This window comes from Mercenaria mercenaria, chromosome 13 (assembly GCF_021730395.1).
Source record: "Mercenaria mercenaria strain notata chromosome 13, MADL_Memer_1, whole genome shotgun sequence".
In the NCBI taxonomy this organism is placed as follows: Eukaryota; Metazoa; Mollusca; class Bivalvia; order Venerida; family Veneridae; genus Mercenaria; species Mercenaria mercenaria.
The window spans coordinates 59,581,520-59,601,255 of NC_069373.1; the positions used below are offsets into that span (position 1 = coordinate 59,581,520).

Sequence of the window (19,736 nt, forward strand, 5' to 3'; positions counted from 1 at the left end):
TCCGGCACTGAAGATTCCCTAAGAGGTCAATGGCAGCATGTCCAGTAGTCCAATCAGAGCCTGATGAGTAGCTATCACACCATAAATCATATAACACAATTCATTCTACAAATAGACTAAAGCATAATCATGTTAACTACTTAATTTAAAATTTCATTGAACATGTTTTAATTTTTTTTTATTTTGAAAATATCAAAAAAGTAGGAGAAGTAGGAGTTTTCTGAGAAAAAGTAGGAAAAATGTAGGAAGGGATCTAAATAGTAGGAAAAGTAGGAAAAAGTAGGAAAAAGTAGGACTACTTGAAAGCCTGGACCTACTGACCTAGTTTTTGAAGGCACGTGACCACTTTCGAACTTGACCTAGATATCATCAAGATGAACATTCAGACCAACTTTCATACAGATCCCATGAAAAATATAGCCTCTAGAGAGGTCACAAGGTTTTTCTATTATTTGACCTACTGACCTAGTTTTTGAAGGCACGTGACCCACTTTCAAACTTGACCTAGATATCATCAAGGTGAACATTCTGACCAATTTTCATGAAGATCCATTGAAAAAAATCGCCTCTAGAGAGGTCACAAGGTTTTCCTATTTTTAGACCTACTGACCTAGTTTTTGACCCAACATGACCCAGTTTCGAACTCGACCTAGATATCATCAAGGTGAACATTCTGACCAATTTTCATGAAGATCCATTGAGAAATATGGCCACTAGAGAGGTCACAACGTTTTTCTATTTTTAGATCTACTGACCTAGTTTTTGACCCCACATGACCCAGTTTCGATCTTGACCTAGATATCATCAAGGTGAACATTCTGACCAATATTCATGAAGATCTCATGAAAAATATGGCCTCTAGAGAGGTCACAAGGTTTTTCTATTTTTAGATCTACTGACCTAGTTTTTAATCCCACGTGACCCAGTTTCGAACTTGACCTAGATATCATCAAGATGAACATTCTGACCAATTTTCATGAAGATGCATTGAGATATATGGCCTCTAGAGAGGTCACAAGGTTTTTCTATTTTTAGACTTAATGACCTAGTTTTTGACCCTACGTGACCCAGTTTTGAACTTGACCTAGATATCATCAAGATAAACATTCTGACCAATATTCATGAAGATCTCATGAAAAATATGGCCTCTAGAGAGGTCACAAGGTTTTTCTATTTTTAGACCTACTGACCTAGTTTTTGACCCCACGTGACCCAGTTTCAAACTTGACCTAGATATCATCAAGGTGAACATTCTGACCAATTTTCATGAAGATCTTGTGAAATATATGGCCTCTAGAGAGGTCACAAGGTTTTTCTATTTTTAGACCTACTGACCTAGTTTTTGATGGCACGTGACCCAGTTTCGAACTTGACCTAGATATCATCAAGATGAACATTCTGACCAACTTTCATAAAGATCCCATGAAAAATGTGACCTCTAGAGTGGTCACAAGCAAAAGTTTACGGACGCACGGACGGACGACGGACACCCCGCGATCACAAAAGCTCACCTTGTCACTTTGTGACAGGTGAGCTAAAAAAAACAACAGCTGTCTCCATAGGATGACATATGCCCCCGATGGCACTTTGAATGAGTAGTTATGGCCGATGTTAGAGTTTAGGACCTTTGACCTACGGAGCTGGGTCTTGCGCGCGACACGTCGTCTTACTGTGCCACACATTCATGCGTAGTTATTTTAAAATCCATGCATGAATGACAAAGATATGGACCAGACACACCCATCAATGCACTATCATGAAAAATGACCTTTAACGTCTAAGTGTGACCTTGACCTTTGAGCTACGGACCTGGGTCTTGCAGGCGACACGTCATCTTACTGTGGTACACATTCATGCCAAGTTATTTGAAAATCCATCCATCGATGACAAAGATATGGACCGGACACGCCCATCAATGCACTATCCTTTAATGTCTAAGTGTGACCTTGACCTTTGAGCTACGGACCTGGGTCTTGCGCGCGACACGTCGTCTTACTGTGGTACACATTCATGCCAAGTTATTTGAAAATCCATCCATTGATGACAAAGATATGGACCGGACACGCCCATCAATGCACTCTCCTTTAATGTCTAAGTGTGACCTTGACCTTTGAGCTACGGACCTGGGTCTTGCGCGCGACACGTCGTCTTACTGTGGTACACATTCATGCCAAGTTATTTGAAAATCCATCCATCGATGACAAAGATATGGACCGGACACGAAAATTGCGGACAGACTGACAGACCGACAGACTGACAGACGGTTCAAAAACTATATGCCTCCCTTCGGGGGCATAAAAATGGCGGGGGTGGAACAAGGTAAGGTGGTGACCAGGTGTAGGTACACAACATCACATGTTTATAATAAATGTTCATGGAAAAGAATGAAAGAAGTTTAATGAAATTCTTCCAATTGGTTGGTTTGTTATGTACAGATCTGTGGATTTTTAAACAATTAAAGGGCAATAACTATATGGATAAATTGACCAATCGAAAAAAAACTTGAAGGGCATCGTCGCAGTATCTTAAATCATGTCTGTTTCAAGTTTGATGAAATTCTACCTGCTAGTTACTGAGAAATGGCTGCAGACGGACATTTTTCAATAAATCAAGGGCAATAACTCTGACGGAAATTGACCTATCAAAAGAAAAAACTTGACGGGCATTAGCACAGTATCTTGGTTCATGTCTATTTCAAATCTGATGAAATTCTACCTGTTAGTTACTGAGAAATGGCTACAGACGGACATTTTTTATTAAATCAAGGGCAATAACTCTGAGGGAAATTGACCAATCAAAAAAAAAACTTGATGGGCATCATCGCAGTATGTTGGTTCATGTTTATTTCAAGTTTCATGAAATTCTACCAAAGTAGTTACTGAGAAATGGCTGTGGACGGACTGACGGATGGACAACGCCATTTCAATACCCCCCTCCCGATTTCATCGGCAGGGAATAAAAAACTGTGAAGTATGTAACTTCAACAAATAAAATTTGACATAAAAGTAAACTAAATTATATCAACAAATTTGAAAATTTAACTCCCTACTGGCCATTTTTTTCTAAAACATCCTGAAATACTGAAAAATATTCTTTGTAGTAAATACTGTTTTGATCCATTCATGCACAACTGCCTTTAAATCTGCACTAAATTTAGGATTTTTTTCTGTATGCAAAATTCTGCTTTCCCCCCAGTTTTCTGTTATGAAAGCTGCTGAAGTTCACTTTTCTTTTCAATCTGTCCAGCAAAACTGAAGCACATTTTTATTGGCAGAATTCGCTAAGTAGATAATGATGCCTAAAATTTCTGGGTTGAATAAAATTCTACATTGTAGAACTATTTTATACAAATGTGCAGAAGTACCTTAAAACACAACTTCAACTTGCATCTTTTATTCTCAACAAACTTAGCCTATTGTATACTGGTAGTTATAAAACACATGTAGAATACCATAGTAAATGCTTGTAAAAGAACCAATTGGAACAATTTAAAAAATCATTCTTCAGATGTTCACACACCACAGTCAACATGTATTTAAACTGCATTACATTCTTCTTTTATGGCACACTATATATATTTCTGCACTTTTACTGCAGCCAACACAGCTGTACAAATAGTTCACACATATTCAACATTTCACTATGTTGACACTGCAAAACTTATTACAGCCATTTTGTTAGAGTTGACATGTTTTCTGTAGCAATCACAAATATACGGTCTGTTACACTGCCGACATTTTGTTACTTCTACGTTGAAGTTTATACTGTACCAAAAGTTCAGAATATATCATTGTTTAAATTTTGCAATGGTCACAAGTGACATTTTGTGACACTACTGACATTTTTGTTGCTATCACAAATGACATTTTCACATATGACATTACAGCTGCATTCTAAACTATTATGTTACACTGTTGACATTCTTTAACATTCATTACTAACATTTTGTTACACTGTTGAAATTTTTGTTACATTCTCATCCAATATTATGCTACACTGCTGCCATTCTCTAACATTCACATTTAACATTCTGTTACACTGGTGACATTGTTTCCTGCATACCAAGTCATAATCACAGTGGCTATTTAGAGTCTGTAGACTGTCCAGACTCGGTACTTGTAAGAGTTGGATAATCGGAGAAATCTTCCAGGGTCATCATCTGCATACTGCAATGTATGAAATGTAACAATTTCTTAAAGCTACCCATTTGACTAAAGTTGGAGAAAAAAGTATTGCTTAACTTTCAATTTCCTTATATAAAAACATAAACTTCATAACTAACACCAGAAAGAAGTAAAACCATTGTATTTATAGTCCAATAGAATAACAACGCTTTTCCGTCATTAATGAAGTAACTAGCTCACGTAGATCCAACTTACTATTGTTACTCGAAACATGTTTCAGTAAGTATTTGACAATATAAGTGACTGATGTGTCGCTATGTTAGAATTGTAATTTTGTGATGTTTCAGTGAATAAAACATTTATTGAAATCATTGGTTTAATTGCTACCCTTATGTTTAAAAGCCTTCAGGCCTATACTATTATTAGGGCAATCAAATTCAGCAACTGACTATTTCGCTGTTATTTATTTTGGCGCAACAAATGGCACCAAAATAAAACTGCTGCTAAAGTATGTGACTCTGCTTCCCTTGGTTATAACAAGAGACTTCTTCGATTAACCAAAATCAGAGGCTCTACTTCCATTGACCATAACCTTGCTATTAATTTACCCTTATCAACAAATCTAGCTTGTAATAATTCTACCATCTTCACACAACTTTCTATCCTGACTCTATGAAACAATCATCTTACCTCTTTGTATGAAGTTCATCATTTTCACTAACCATTCTCTTCATCTCCTCCTGTTCTGACTTCACTGCATCCAATCTAAAAACACAGAGGTTTCATACATGTATATAATGAATATAGGGTTGTCCACCTGGTCAAATTCTCTGGCCAACAGATATTTCAGTTTACTTTATTAAAGTATTCTTTTACTTCTATAATAAACTGATTTCAAATGTGCATAATTAGGGACATCAAATTGTCAGACATCACCATATGCGTAAATTTTGTAAACAATTAACTTTGCTACTTATTTTAGGTAATAAAACTGATAGCATCTACAGAACTGTCATAGAAATTCATTTTAAAGAACTCAAAATTTCTGCATTGATTTACATCTATGTCTTTTTATTTCATCAACAACATCTTGAATTTTTATATTTGTCAGCTGATTTTTCATTGCCACCTGTTATTATCTTTCAACTCAACCTTAAACTAATATTTTAATTTAGTAAATTTTCCTGCATGTTTACAATTTGTTTATTTTAACCTTTAGCCTGCTGGTGGCAAGTGATTTTGTCTTTGTGACCAGTGCAAATGATCATGGTCTGCACCGTTTGCTATTAAGTCAGTAAATTTTCAATGAACACCCCTTTGAACAGTAAGTGGTACTGCCCAAACTGAATGATGGAACAGTCCATTTCAGCAATTTAGCTGGGTAAAGGTTAATGTTTGATTTCTGATGAATAAAGACAACTGAACTTTTTTATGTGCTGTTTTCAACTCTTTTTTTTTGGCATCTGAATAGCTAATTTTGTTTAAATATGTTCTATCTTCATGTATTTAGAGCCAACATTTTTTTCTCTCTTGGAAAACAAAACAGCAACAACAACAGTTTTAAAATATCTTCGTTCAATTATTTTTCCAAGATTTTTTTTATCTTGCTGTCTTTTATGTCTAACATATTTGTCAAACAGTCCACTGCTTTCAAATCCTTATTTCTTGCCTGATTCATAATAAAATTAGATTCCTACATAAATGGTGTTAAAAAATGAAAATGTTGCAAGTCTGACCAAAACTAACCATTCATGCACTCAAAACAACCCAAACATAACAGCGTAAGTATTTCTAGCAAACAAAGTGCATTTTTTAAAGCCTATTGCATGTCTGCATTCATCAATTGTTACACCAACCCTTGACTTTGTAAATATTCTAAAACTTTAATGATGATCTAATGACAAATAAATTTAGGTTTGCTACAGTCTGAAATTTGTGCGAGTAAAATTTCTTGATTTTTTTAAGGATAGAAGTCTCATTTATATCTCCAGGAAATCTTAAAATTACTCTTGTCAGATCATGTTTCAGTTTTTCTTAAAACAACAAAAACCAGAGCTCCGCCAAGCGAGGCAATATATGCCTGAAGGGTTACATCAGAGGATGGGAGCAAAATTTAAAGAACTTGACTGTTGAAGCCCAAAGGACAGGAACAACAAAGGGAAGAAATTCCAAAAGAAATTCTAAGTCCACAAAACAAGAGCTCTCTGATGACAGCGCGCTCGACTGTTCGAAGAATTGATTGAAGAATGGGGTCAAAATATTTCCACAGATATTCAGACAAAAGAAATATATAGGTTAGACAAACAATGTTCCTGCATTTCTTTGATTTTGATAAGTCTTGCACTAAATGGCAATGTATGAACCAATTTTAAAGTCCAAAAAGGGCCATAATTCAGTCAAAATAGTTATGTACTCTTGCCTACAGATGGAAATCATAATGATAAACAAGTGTTCAAAGTTTAAAAGCCATATGTCAAATAATTTTGACAAAACGTGGACTTGTATGAAAACAGAACCAATTTCAAAGTCCAAAAAGGGCCATAATTCAGTCAAAATAGATGACAGAGTTATGTACCCTTTCCTACAGATAGAGACTATTATACTAAACAAGTGATAAAAGTTTCAAAGCCATATGTCAAACACTTTACAAAAAATATGAACTGGTACGGAAAACTTAACCAAGATTTATAAGTCAAAAGGGGCCATAATTCAGCCAAGATCCTTGATGGAGTTATGTACTCTTGACTAAAACTGGCCATGGTGATGGTCAACAGGTGTTGAAAGTTTCAAAGCTTTATCTCAAAAGACTTTGTCAAAATATGAACTGGTACGAAATATTAACCCAGATTTCTAAGTCGAAAGGGGCCATAATTCAGCCAAAATCCTTGATGGAGTTATGTGCTCTTGCCTATAACTGGCCATGGTGATGGTTAACAAGTGTTGAAAGTTTCAAAGCTTTATCTTAGAAGACTTTGTCAAAATATGAACTGGTACAAAAAACTTAACCATGATTTCTAAGTCAAAAGGGGCCATAATTCAGCCAAAATCCTAGATGGAGTTATGTGCTCTTGCCTATAACTGGCCATGGTGATGGTAAACAAGTGTTGAAAGTTTCAAAGCTTTACCTCAAAAGACTTTGTCAAAATGTGGACTGATACGAAAAACTTAACCAAGGTGTGACGCCGACACCGACGCCATGGCGAGTAGGATAGCTCTACTTATTCTTCAAATAGTCGAGCTAAAAATCCTTACCAGGTACAGGTATAACAAAATACACCTAAAAATTGGAGGTACCATCCACGTTGTACCACAGAAAAGTGTTCTCGCTTTGTCCCTACGGCCAATAATAAAAAAGTTTCAAAATAAGCTATTTATAGTAACATAAAAGGGAAGTAATTCAAAATATTTAAAAAACAAGAGCTGTCACTAATGGTGACAAACGCCCCCGCAGCACCTTGACCTTTGACCTGGTGACCCCAAAGTCAGTAGGGGTGGTGTACTCAATAAGTACTATCAGCATGTGAAGTTTGAAGGTCCTGGGTGCAGTGGTTCGCATGTAAAGTGCCTTCATGCAAAAAAGTTAACGTTGGCCCCTGTGACCTTGACCTTTGACCTGGTGACCCCAAAGTCAGTAGGGGTGGTGTACTCATAAAATACTATCAGCATGTAAAGTTTGAAGGTCCTGGGTGAAGTGGTTTGCGAGTAAAGTGCCTTCATGCAAAAAGTTAACGTTGGCCCCTGTGACCTTGACCTTTGACCTGGTGACCCCAAAGTCAGTAGGAGTGGTGTACTCAATAAGTACTATCAGCACGTGAAGTTTGAAGGTCCTGGGTGCAGTGGTTGGCGAGTAAAGTCCTTCATGCAAAAAGTTAACGTTGGCCCCTGTGACCTTGACCTTTGACCTGGTGACCCCAAAGTCAGTCGGGGTGGTGTACTCAATAAGTACTATCAGCATGTGAAGTTTGAAGGTCCTGGGTGCAGTGGTTCACGAGTAAAGTGCCTTCATGCAAAAAGTTAACGTTGGCCCCTGTGACCTTGACCTTTGACCTGGTGATCCCAAAGTCAGTAGGGGTGGTGTACTCAATAAGTACTATCAGCATGTGAAGTTTGAAGGTCCTGGGTGAAGTGGTTCGCGAGTAAAGTGCCTTCATGCAAAAAGTTAACGTTGGCCCCTGTGACCTTGACCTTTGACCTGGTGACCCCTAAGTCAGTAGGGGTGGTGTAATCAATAAGTTCTATCAGCACGTGAAGTTTGAAGGTCCTGGGTAAAGTGGTTCGCGAGTAAAGTGCCTTTATGCAAAAAGTTAACGTTGTGACGAACTAACTAACGAACTAACGAACGGACAGTTGAAAACTAATATGCCTCCCTTTGGGGGCCAAAAATTATTCTAAGTGAACAAAAAAGGGATCTGCTAAATAAAAACAAGAGCATTGCAATGCAGAGCAATATCCACAAAGCAGTCATATAATGACCTTTGACCCCTTGTGTGACCTTGACCTTGAAGCGAGTCATCGGAAACATGCTCTCTGCAAGTCGTCTTGGTGTGGTGAACATTTGTGCTAAGTTTTTTTGAAATCCTTTGAGCTGTTCAGGAGTTACAGATCAGACACGAAACAAACCGATATGACCTATGACCCCTAAGTGTGACCTTGACCTTGTAGCGCGACATCCAAAACATGCGCTATGCACATCGTCTCGGTGTGGTGAACATTTGTGTCATGTTTCTTTGAAATCCTTCAAGGGTTTCAAAAGTTACAGAGCAGACACAAAATTGCTAATGGAAGGACAGACGGACACAGAGGGTATAACATAATACGTCCATTCGAGCGTATAATAAAACCAAATCATTTACCAAATTAACTTTTAAGTGCAGTACAATAAAAAAAGCAATTAAGTTTGTGGGTCAAGTTAAAGAAAACAAGAGGGTGATTTACCCTAATGCGCTCACCTGTGTACAAGGCTTCAAGTGTGTTTGTATAAGTACCGAGTTAGGTTTCCTCTATGTACGCCTATATTATTTACATGTCACACATATTTTTGAACCTAGGGCAATAATTTGAACAATTACTGTAGACATTACAAATCTGATATCACATGCCAAATATCAGGGCACTAGCTTTTAATGATTCAGAAAAGAAGACTTAAAGTTTCTAATATAAAAGCCTATAGTAAGCGTGGCCATTTTTTTTTACCTTAGGGTAATAATTTGGACAAGTATGTTATACATAAAGGGAAAAGTGACCACACCCCCTGGCAGCCATGTTTTTTGACGAATTGGAATAATTTGAACTTGGTAGAGGGTCACACAAGAACCATTTGTGTAAAAAATTATTTTTAAATCGGGCCAGCAGTTTCAAACAAGAAGATTTTTTAACGTTTCCACTATATACATATAGGGAAAAGTGACCACACCCTCTGGCGGCCATGTTTTTTGACAAATCAAAATAATTTGAACAATCTTGGTAGAGGGTCACACAAGGACCATTTGCATAAAATTCTTCTAAAATCAGGCCAGCAGTTTCATACAAAATTTTTTAAGGTTTCCACTATAAACATATAGAGAAAAGTGACCATGCCCTCTGGCGGCCATGTTTTTTGATGAATCGGAATAATTTGAACAATCTTGGTAGAGGGTCATACAAGGATCCCAGCAGTTTCACACAAAAAGATTTTTAAAGTTCCCACTATATACGTATAGGAAAAAGTGACCTCGTCCTCTGGTGGCTATGTTTTTTGACAAATCAAAATAATCTGAACAATCTTGGTAGTGGGTCACACAAGGACCATTTGTGTAAAGTTATTTTAAAATCGGGCCAGCAGTTTCACACAAGAAGATTTTTAAAGTTTCCATTATATACATATAGGGAAAAGTGACCACGCTCTCTGGCGGCCATGTTTTTTGACGAATCAATATAATTTGAAAAATCTTGGTAGAGGGTGACATCAGGACCATTTGTGTGAAATTATTTCAAAATTGTACTATCGGTTTAGAAGGAGATTGAAGATATTTCTATTTTTAGCTCTGACGGCACCTATGTGTAACTATTTGTGTGAAATTATTTCAAAACTAGAGATGCTTCTGCGAAAAGCTAATGTCTCCCACAACTGCCTAATCATCTAAATAACTAGAGATGCTTTTGAGAAAAGCGCATGTCTCCCACAAATGCCTAATCATCTTGCGCATGCCCTTTCGTGCACCCAAAAAGTACCCTATACTACTAATTTCGCATGCGCTTTCATGCAGGCAAAACGCACCCTATACTACTAATTAGTAGTATAGGGTACGTTTTGCCTGTATGAAAGCGCATGCGAAATGAGGAATTTTCGGTAATTCAAGGGCCATAATTCCAAAGTGCCAGAGCCGATTTGGCTGGTTATAAAACTTGGCCAAGGTCTTATGGTCAGACACATTTTGTTCAAGTTTGGTGAAGATCGGGTGAGAAATGTTTGATTTAGAGTGCGGACAAGCTTTGTGACAGACAGACAGACATACAGACAGACACAGACACACAGACAGGAGTAAATCAATATGTCTCCCACACCACTGTGTGGTGGGAGACATAATAAGTCAGTCTTTATATACTGTTTACTGAATCTACATGTGCATGCGCTTTCTTGACACCAAAAGGACCCCTATACTACTAGTAGTATAGGGGTCGGTTTGGAGGTAAAACTACGCAAGAAATCTGAGTGCTTTTGGTAATTCAAGGGCCATAATTCCAAAGTGCCTTGGCCGATTTGGCTAGTTATTGAACTTGGCTGAGCACTTATTGGCAGACACATTTTGTTGCAGTTTGGTGAAGATCGGATGAGATATGTTCGACTTAGAGTGCGGACAAGCTTTGTGACAGACAGACACACAGACTGGAGTAAATCAATATGTCTCCCACACCACTGTGTGGTGGGAGACATAATAAGACCATTGGTTTAGGAGGAGATGTCGTTTGAAGATTTTTCTATTTTTAGCAACCAATCGGAACTGTTGAACAATTTGGTAGAGGACCATCCAAGGAACATCCATGCCAAGTTTCATCAAAATTCATTCAGTGGTTATGGAGGAGATGTCTTTTAAACATAATTGTTGACGACGGATGCCCGGACAAAGCGTGATCACAATTATCAGGTGAGCTAAAAAGAGGATTTTAATAAGAGAAGTGTTGCTAAGGCTTATGAAATGCAAAGCGATGAAGAAAATAAAATAATCTTCTTTCCATTGCAATCAATGGTAGAACAAATGTCAAAAAATAAAACAAGAGGGCCAAGATGGCCCTAGGTCGCTCACCTGAGTAACACACCATAACAGTGTAAACATGTTTTACCTAGTGATTTCATGGAGATGAATATTCTGACCAATTTTCATTAAGACTGGACCAAAAACGTGGCCTCTTGAGTGTAAACAAGCATTTTCTTTGAGTTGACCTAGTGACCTAGTTTTTTTTACCACATATTCGAACTTGTCCAAAATTTCATGAAAACAAACATTCTGACAAAGTTTCGGGAAGATTGGAGCAAAGAGCAAACAAGAGGGCCAAGATGGCCCTAGGTCGCTCACCTGATAAACACACCATAACAGTGTAAACATGTTTGACACAGTGATTTCATGGAAACAAATATTCTGACCAATTTTCATTAAGATTGGATCAAAAATGTGGTCTCTTAAGTGTAAACAAGTATTTTCTTCAATTTGACCTAGTGACCTAGTTTTTGAGCTAAGATGACCTATATTCGAATCTGACCTAGATTTGATCAAGGCAACAATTCTGACTAAATTTCATCAACCTCGATTAAAAAATACAGCCTCTATCGCATACAAAACGTTTTTCTTTGATTTGACCTAGTGACCTAGTTTTCGACCCCAGATGACCCATTTTCAAAATTGGTCTAGATTTCATCAAGGTTATCATTCTGACAAAATTTCATGAAGATCAGTTGAAAAATACAGCCTCTATCGCATACACAAGGGTTTTCTTTGATTTGACCTAGTGACCTACTTTTTAACCCCAGATAACCCATTTTCAAACTCGGCCTAGATTTCATCAAGGTAATCATTCTGACCAAAATTCATGAAGATAAAATGAAAAATACAGCCTCTATCGCATACATAAGGTTTTTCCTTGATTTGACCTAGTGACCTAGTTTTTGACCCCGGGTGTCCCATTTTCGAACTCGGCCTAGATTTCATCAAGGTAATCACTCTGACAAAATTTCGACCAAATTTCATAAAATCAATTGAAAAAAACAGTCTCTATCGCATACACAAGATTTTTCTTTAATTTGACCTAGTGACCTAGTTTTTGACCTCAGATAACCCATATTCAAACTCGACCTAGATTTCATCAAGGCAATCACTCTGACCAAATTTCATGAAGATCAATTGAAAAATACATCCTCTATTGCATACACAATGTTTTTCTTCGATTTGACCTAGTGACCTAGTTTTTGACCCCAGATGACCCATTTTCGAACTCAGCCTAGATTTTATCAAGGTAATCATTCTGGCTAAATTTCATGAAGATCAGTTGAAAAATACAGCCTCTATTGCATACACAAGGTGTTTCTTTGATTTGACCTAGTGACCTAGTTTTTGACCCCAGATGACCCATTTTCGAAACTCGGCCTAGATTTCATCAAGGTTTATCATTCTGACCAATATTCATGAAGAATAATTGAAAAATACAGCCTCTATTGCATACACAAGGTGTTTCTTTGATTTGACCTAGTGACCTAGTTTTTGACCCCAGATGACCTATTTTCGAACTCGGCCTAGATTTCATCAAGGTTATCATTCTGACCAAAATTCATGAAGATCAATTGAAAAATACAGCCTCTATCGCATACACAGGTTTTCCTTGATTTGACCTAGTGACCTAGTTTTTGACCCAGATGACCCATTTTCGAACTCGGCCTAGATTTCATCAAGGTAATCATTCTGACCAAAATTCATGAAGATCAATTGAAAAATACAGCCTCTATCGCATACACAAGGTTTTTCCTTGATTTGACCTAGTGACCTAGTTTTTGACCCCAGATGACCATTTTCGAACTTGGCCTAGATTTCATCAAGGTAATCATTCTGACCAAAATTCATGAAGATCAATTGAAAAATACAGCCTCTATCGCATACACAAGGTTTTTCTTTGATTTGACTAGTGACCTAGTTTTTGACCCCAGATGACCATTTTCGAACTCGGCCTAGATTTCATCAAGGTTATCATTCTGACCAATATTCATGAAGAATAATTGAAAAATACAGCCTCTATCGCATACACAAGGTTTTTCTTTGATTTGACCTAGTGACCTAGTTTTTGACCGAGATGACCATTTTCGAACTCAGCCTAGATTTCATCAAGGCAATCATTCTGACCAATATTCTGAAGATCAATTGAAAAATACAGCCTCTATCGCATACACAAGGTTTTCTTTGATTTGACCTAGTGACTTAGTTTTTGACTCCAGATGACCCATTTTCGAACTCGGCCTAGATTTCATCAAGGTTATCATTCTGACCAATATTCATGAAGATTAATTGAAAAATACAGCCTCTATTGCATACACAAGGTTTTTCTTTGATTTGACCTAGTGACCTAGTTTTTGACCCGAGATGACCCATTTCGAACTTGGCCTAGATTTCATCAAGGTAATCATTCTGACAAAATTTCATGAAGATCAATTGAAAAATACAGCCTCTATCGCATACACAAGGTTTTCTTTGATTTGACCTAGTGACCTAGTTTTTGACCCCAGATGACCCATTTTCGAACTCGGCCTAGATTTCATCAAGGTTATCATTCTGACCAAAATTCATGAAGATCAATTGAAAAATACAGCCTCTATCGCATACACAAGGTTTTTCCTTGATTTGACCTAGTGACCTAGTTTTTGACCCCAGATGACCATTTTCGAACTTGGCCTAGATTTCATCAAGTAATCATTCTGACCAAAATTCATGAAGATCAATTGAAAAATACAGCCTCTATCGCATACACAAGGTTTTTCCTTGATTTGACCTAGTGACCTAGTTTTGACCCCAGATGACCCATTTTCGAACTGGCCTAGATTTCATCAAGGTAATCATTCTGACCAAAATTCATGAAGATCATTGAAAAATACAGCCTCTATCGCATACACAAGGTTTTTCTTTGATTTGACCTAGTGACTAGTTTTTGACCCAGATGACCCATTTCGAACTCGGCTACATTTCATCAAGGTTATCATTCTGACCATATTCATGAAGAATAATTGAAAAATACAGCCTCTATCGCATACACAAGGTTTTTCTTTGATTTGACCTAGTGACCTAGTTTTTGACCGAGATGACCCATTTTCGAACTCAGCCTAGATTTCATCAAGGCAATCATTCTGACCATATTCCTGAAGATCAATTGAAAAATACAGCCTCTATCGCATACACAAGGTTTTTCTTTGATTTGACCTAGTGACCTAGTTTTTTACCCAGATGACCATTTTCGAACTCGGCCTAGATTTCATCAAGGTTATCATTCTGACCAATATTCATGAAGATTAATTGAAAAATACAGCCTCTATCGCATACACAAGGTTTTTCTTTGATTTGACCTAGTGACCTAGTTTTTGACCCGAGATGACCCATTTTCGAACTCGGCCTAGATTTTATCAAGGTTATCATTCTGACCAACATTCATGAAGATTAATTGAAAAATACAGCCTCTATCGCATACACAAGCTAAATGTTGACAGACGACAGACGACAGACAACAGATGACGGACGACAGACGCCGGACATCGAGCGATCAGAAAAACTCACCTGAGCATTGCTCAGGTGAGCTAAAAAGTGGCCTCTAGAGTGTTTACAAGCTTTTCTTATGATTTGACTTAGTGACCTAGTTTCTGACCCCACATGACCCGTATCTGAAATCATCCAAGACTTCATGATAAACATTCTGACCAAAATTTATGAAGATAGAAACAAAAATGTGCCCCCTAGGGTGTAAACAAGCTTAAACTTTGATTTGACCTGGTGACCTAGTTTTTGACCCCACATGACCCAGATAAAAATTCATATGATATTTCATGCAGACAAACATTCTGACCAAGTTTCATGCACATCAAATGAACAAGAGTGTTAACAAGCTTTACCTTTGATTTGACTGGGTGACCTAGTTTTTGACCCCATATGACCCAGTTTCGAACTTGGCCTAGGAATCATCAAGATAAACATTCTGACCAAGTTTCATGAAAATAGGGTCATAAATGTGGCCTCTAGCTTGTTAACAAGCTTTTCCTCTGATTTGACCTGATGACCTAGTTTCTGACCCAATATGACCCAGTTTTGATCCAGGCCTAGAGATCATCAAGATAATAATTCTGTGCAAGTTTTATCAAACCAAAGCATAAATGAAACCTCTTCACAAGGTAAAAATAACCAAATTTTGGCTCTTTTCAGGTTGTGTGTTGCGGGGTAAATTTTATTAAAGTTGATTGCAAAATGTGGTCTCTATCATGTTCACAAGCCAAAAATGGCAAATTTTGGCCCTTTAAGGGGTCATAACTCTGGAACCCATGATGGGATCTGGCCAGTTTTCGAAAGGAACCGAGATATTATGCCCATACAAGTCATGTGCAAGTTTGATTAGAATCAAATACAAAATGTGGTCTCTATCATGTTTACAAGGAAATTATGGACGGATGGACAGATGAAGGGCGATCACAAAAGCTCACCCTGTCACTACGTGACAGGTGAGCTAATAAAATGAGAAGAAAAACTTTTTTTTGTCATGATGCAAAGTATAAACCTATACTGAAGTCAGTTCCTGAGTACATGTTTTAGGAGACAACAAGAGATAATGTTTTATTAATAGAGTAATAAATTGATTTTATAACCAATGAAGCAGAGTAAAATCTTTCATTTATCTGTAAGAGTCGGGGGAGTTTTTAACCTTTAGCCTGCTAATTTCTAATAATTCAATTTGGGCAATACCATTTATTATTCAACGGGGAAATTTACTGACTGAACAGCGAACAGTGCAGACCGTGATGCAAAGGTAGAATCACCAGCAGGTAAAAGGTTAAAATAATTAAGCACAACTTCTAGCTGAATAGGGATTTAATTGACTGATCTCATACAAGGGTGGAGGTTTTCAGTGACACTAGATATGCCACTTAGAAAGCATACAACAACTTCTCTAAAGCAAACACTTCGGAAGACTGAATATATTTGTTGTAAAAAGGTTGTTGCTCTGAAGGGGTAATTTTACTAGGCTGTTTATTTACTAGGAATTCTATCTAAAGGGAACGAAAATACATGTCTTTGTAGAGAGGTGTTTGTTCCTTGTATGTGTCATTAACAGAGGTTATAAAGTATTGTTATAGTGTAGGATTACGGTGGTGTTTTGGACAGTTTTCCCATCATTACTTACATTTATTAAAGTTATCATTTCATGTGTTTACATTTGCTATACCATGATTAAAGATAAAAGATGAAAAGCTGAGGAAAAACTAGAATGGCTAAACAAGCTACACACCAATTCTATTGACACTAAAATGGCTGACTACATCCCTAAAATGGATGTAATAATCTCATATAAATTATATTATCTTAATATCCCAAACAATGAATTAAAACATTTTGTACTATGAATATTTTGAGTTTTAAAATGAATAGAAAGTTTTAAGTTGCACAGGGAAAATGCTGATATCAATTTTTCTTTACAGATTTATTTCCCCTTTACTAGTATTTAAGCTGAATTTAATTTGATATGATTTTATTTACAACTTTTAACAAACAAATGGGAGAAAATTTCAACTTTGTCCATATTATGTATATACAAAAATGATAAAAACAATCTAATTTTTGTTCGGCATATAACTAAAATTAAATCCAAACCAATTAGCAAAGTTCCTGCTTCTTTATCTTGATAAGCGGAAATCCACAAATTCATATCTCTACGAAGTTAGCAAAACCATGAAATTTCCATCCTAGAAAAATTAAATGCTAACTAACTGGCACATCAAATTGCTCCTTTCTAATGGCGCTAAGATTATAAAGCTGTGACTAGAAAACAGTCTTTGAATGTAACCTTCTCATTGGTCAGTTTCAAATTTGTGGTCAGAAACAACCAATAGGATGCTTCAGTAATGAGACTGGTTTCCAAACTCAAGTTTTATAATCTGAGACTGTGATCTTTCACATCTAAGAAGCACAAATAGCCAAAGTGAGCTAATCTGCTAAGTCTTGAGTATGTTCTCAGTGTAATGAAAGAACAGCACAGCAAGTTGGAAGGAAAGATAAAGACTGTGCCACAAATTATTATAATGTATAACTTACTGACTTATCAATGAAGATGCTAGGTACCTTCTTTTAGCTTCTGTCTCCATGGTGACTGGTGCCTCACAGGTCATACTTGAACTGGTACTCATCAGTGATGTGGGCTCTGAGCTCACCTATTAACAAAGAAATCAAGTACAATCTTAATAATACTGTAAAATCAGCTCCTTCATTGGGGCATGAATTTGTTTTTGTAAAAGGTTTAAATTGCTTTTAGTAGAAACACGTGTCCCTCCAAACTGCTTCTTCAAAATAAGACAAATGACCAGATACAAAATATCTGACCAACTCACAACTAGAGCTATCACTAAAGGTGATGAATGTACCGCCCCGCATGCACTGACACAGTACATTGCAATCTGACGCACACAAGACTGCATAATTATGTGGACTGAAAGTATAAAGACTCTATGTATATAGTATAGTAACAAAAAACAAAGTCCCATAACTCTGCAGAATATTTATCTGAAAGAACCTAACATGCACCATGCACAACTAGGGTTACTACTGATCACTTGTATTAAGTTTCATTAAATTGTGTGCATGGGTTCAGGAGATTATGTGCGCACAAGATTGCATATGCAGACTGTATGTATATAGTATAGTAACAAAAATCAAAGTCCCGTAACTCTGCAAAAATTTTTTCTGAAAGAACCTAACATGCACCATACACAACTACTGTTGTTACTGATCACTTGTGTGAAGTTTCATTAAATTGTGTCCAGGGGATAAGGAGAGTTGGTGCGCACAAGATTGTGTCTATGTATATACTAAAGTAACAAAAAACAAAGTCCCATAACTCTGCAAAAAAAATTTCTGAAAGAACCTAACATGCACCATACACAACTACTGTTGTTACTGATCACTTGTGTGAAGTTTCATTAAATTGTGTCAAGGGGGTAAGGAGAGTTGGTGTGCACAAGATTGTGTCTATGTATATAGTATAGTAACAAAAAACAAAGTCCCATAACTCTGCAAAGAAAAATTCTGAAAGAACCTAACATGCATCATGCACAACTACTGTTGTTACTGATCACTTGTGTGAAGTTTCATTAAATTGTGTCAAGGGGATGAGGAGAGTTGGTGCGCACAAGATTGTGTCTATGTATATAGTACAGTAACAAAAACAACTACTGTTGTTACTGATCACTTTTGTGAAGTTTCATTAAATTGTGTCAAGGGGATTAGGAGAGTTGGTGCGCACAAGATTGTGTCTACAGACAGACAGACAGACAACCTAAAACCAGTATACTCCCCTCTTACAACTTTGTTGTCGGGGAGTACAACAAGAGCACCGCCTTGCGGGTGCTGACGCTCATCTGATTTTTTTTGTGTAATAGAAATATTGTCCTACCCATGATTTTCTAAGTCTAAAAAGAGCCATCATTCTTGCAAAAAGCAGGATAGAGTTATGTTTCTTGATGTTCAGTGTCCACTTATGATGGTGAAAAACTGTTGCAAGTTTTAAAGCAATAGCTTTGATAGTTTATGAGAAAAGTTGACTTAAACATAATACTCAACCAAGAAAATGATTTTCTAAGTCCAAAAGGGGCAATAATTATTGCAAAAAGCAGGATGGAGTTATGTTGCTTGCTGTACAGGGTCAGGTTATGATGGTCAACAAGTGTTGCAAGTTTTAAAGCAATAGCTTTGATAGTTTAAGAGAAAAAGTTGACCTAAACATAAAACTTAACCAAGAAATCTGATATTTTCTAAGTCCAAAAGGGGCCATAAATCTTGCAAAAAGCAGGATGGAGTTATGTTTCTTGCTGTACAGGGTCAACTTATGATGGTGAACAAGTGTTGCAAGTTTTAAAGCAATAGCTTTGATAGTTTAGGAGAAAAGCTGACCTAAACATAAAACTTAACCAGGCAACGCCGACGCCGACGCCGACAACCGCTCAAGTGATGACAATAACTCATCATTTTTTTTCAAACTATCAGATGAGCTAAAAATTAGGCAAAAAAAAAAAAAAAATAGACTTGATACTGAAATTTTACACTAAATGTGTCTAAATAAAGCCTACAGCTTCTGCCTGATATTTCTATCTATGCGTTTAGTGACAACTGATCATTTTTCACATTAAGTGAATGCACTTTTCATAGACACTTCCATGTGCTGTTAATATTTATGCAATCATTGAGTCAAAAAAGTTCCAGGAAAAAATTCCTCTAAGTGTGTTTTATTTATAACCAAGAAATTTAAAATGCTGCACATGTACAGGACAAAACTGGAGAAGTATAAATACACAAAAAGATTGAAAACTATTTCTAAAATTTTGATTGACTATATAGTAATGAAAGATCA

General features: G+C 36.8%; 1 protein-coding gene across 3 annotated transcripts in view; it reads right to left on the reverse strand.

Annotated features, from left to right (window-relative positions):
* The window catches only part of LOC123528633 (serine/threonine-protein kinase TBK1-like), a 49,079-nt gene that overhangs the window by 7,246 nt on the left and 22,097 nt on the right, over positions 1-19,736 (reverse strand). The window contains exons 16-18 of one of the 3 annotated variants that reach the window (XR_008366819.1): positions 17,429-17,544; positions 4,815-4,889; positions 314-4,166 (exon numbers count right to left, since the gene is read on the reverse strand). Coding sequence is in view for 2 of the 3 variants with exons in the window: in XM_045308505.2 (XP_045164440.2) it covers positions 4,082-4,166; positions 4,815-4,889; positions 17,429-17,544 (276 nt within the window). In the remaining variant the exon portion in view is untranslated. Of the gene's footprint in view, positions 1-310; positions 4,167-4,814; positions 4,890-17,428; positions 17,545-19,736 lie in introns of those variants that run through there. The other 2 variants (XM_045308506.2, XM_045308505.2) reach the window with 2 other exon arrangements.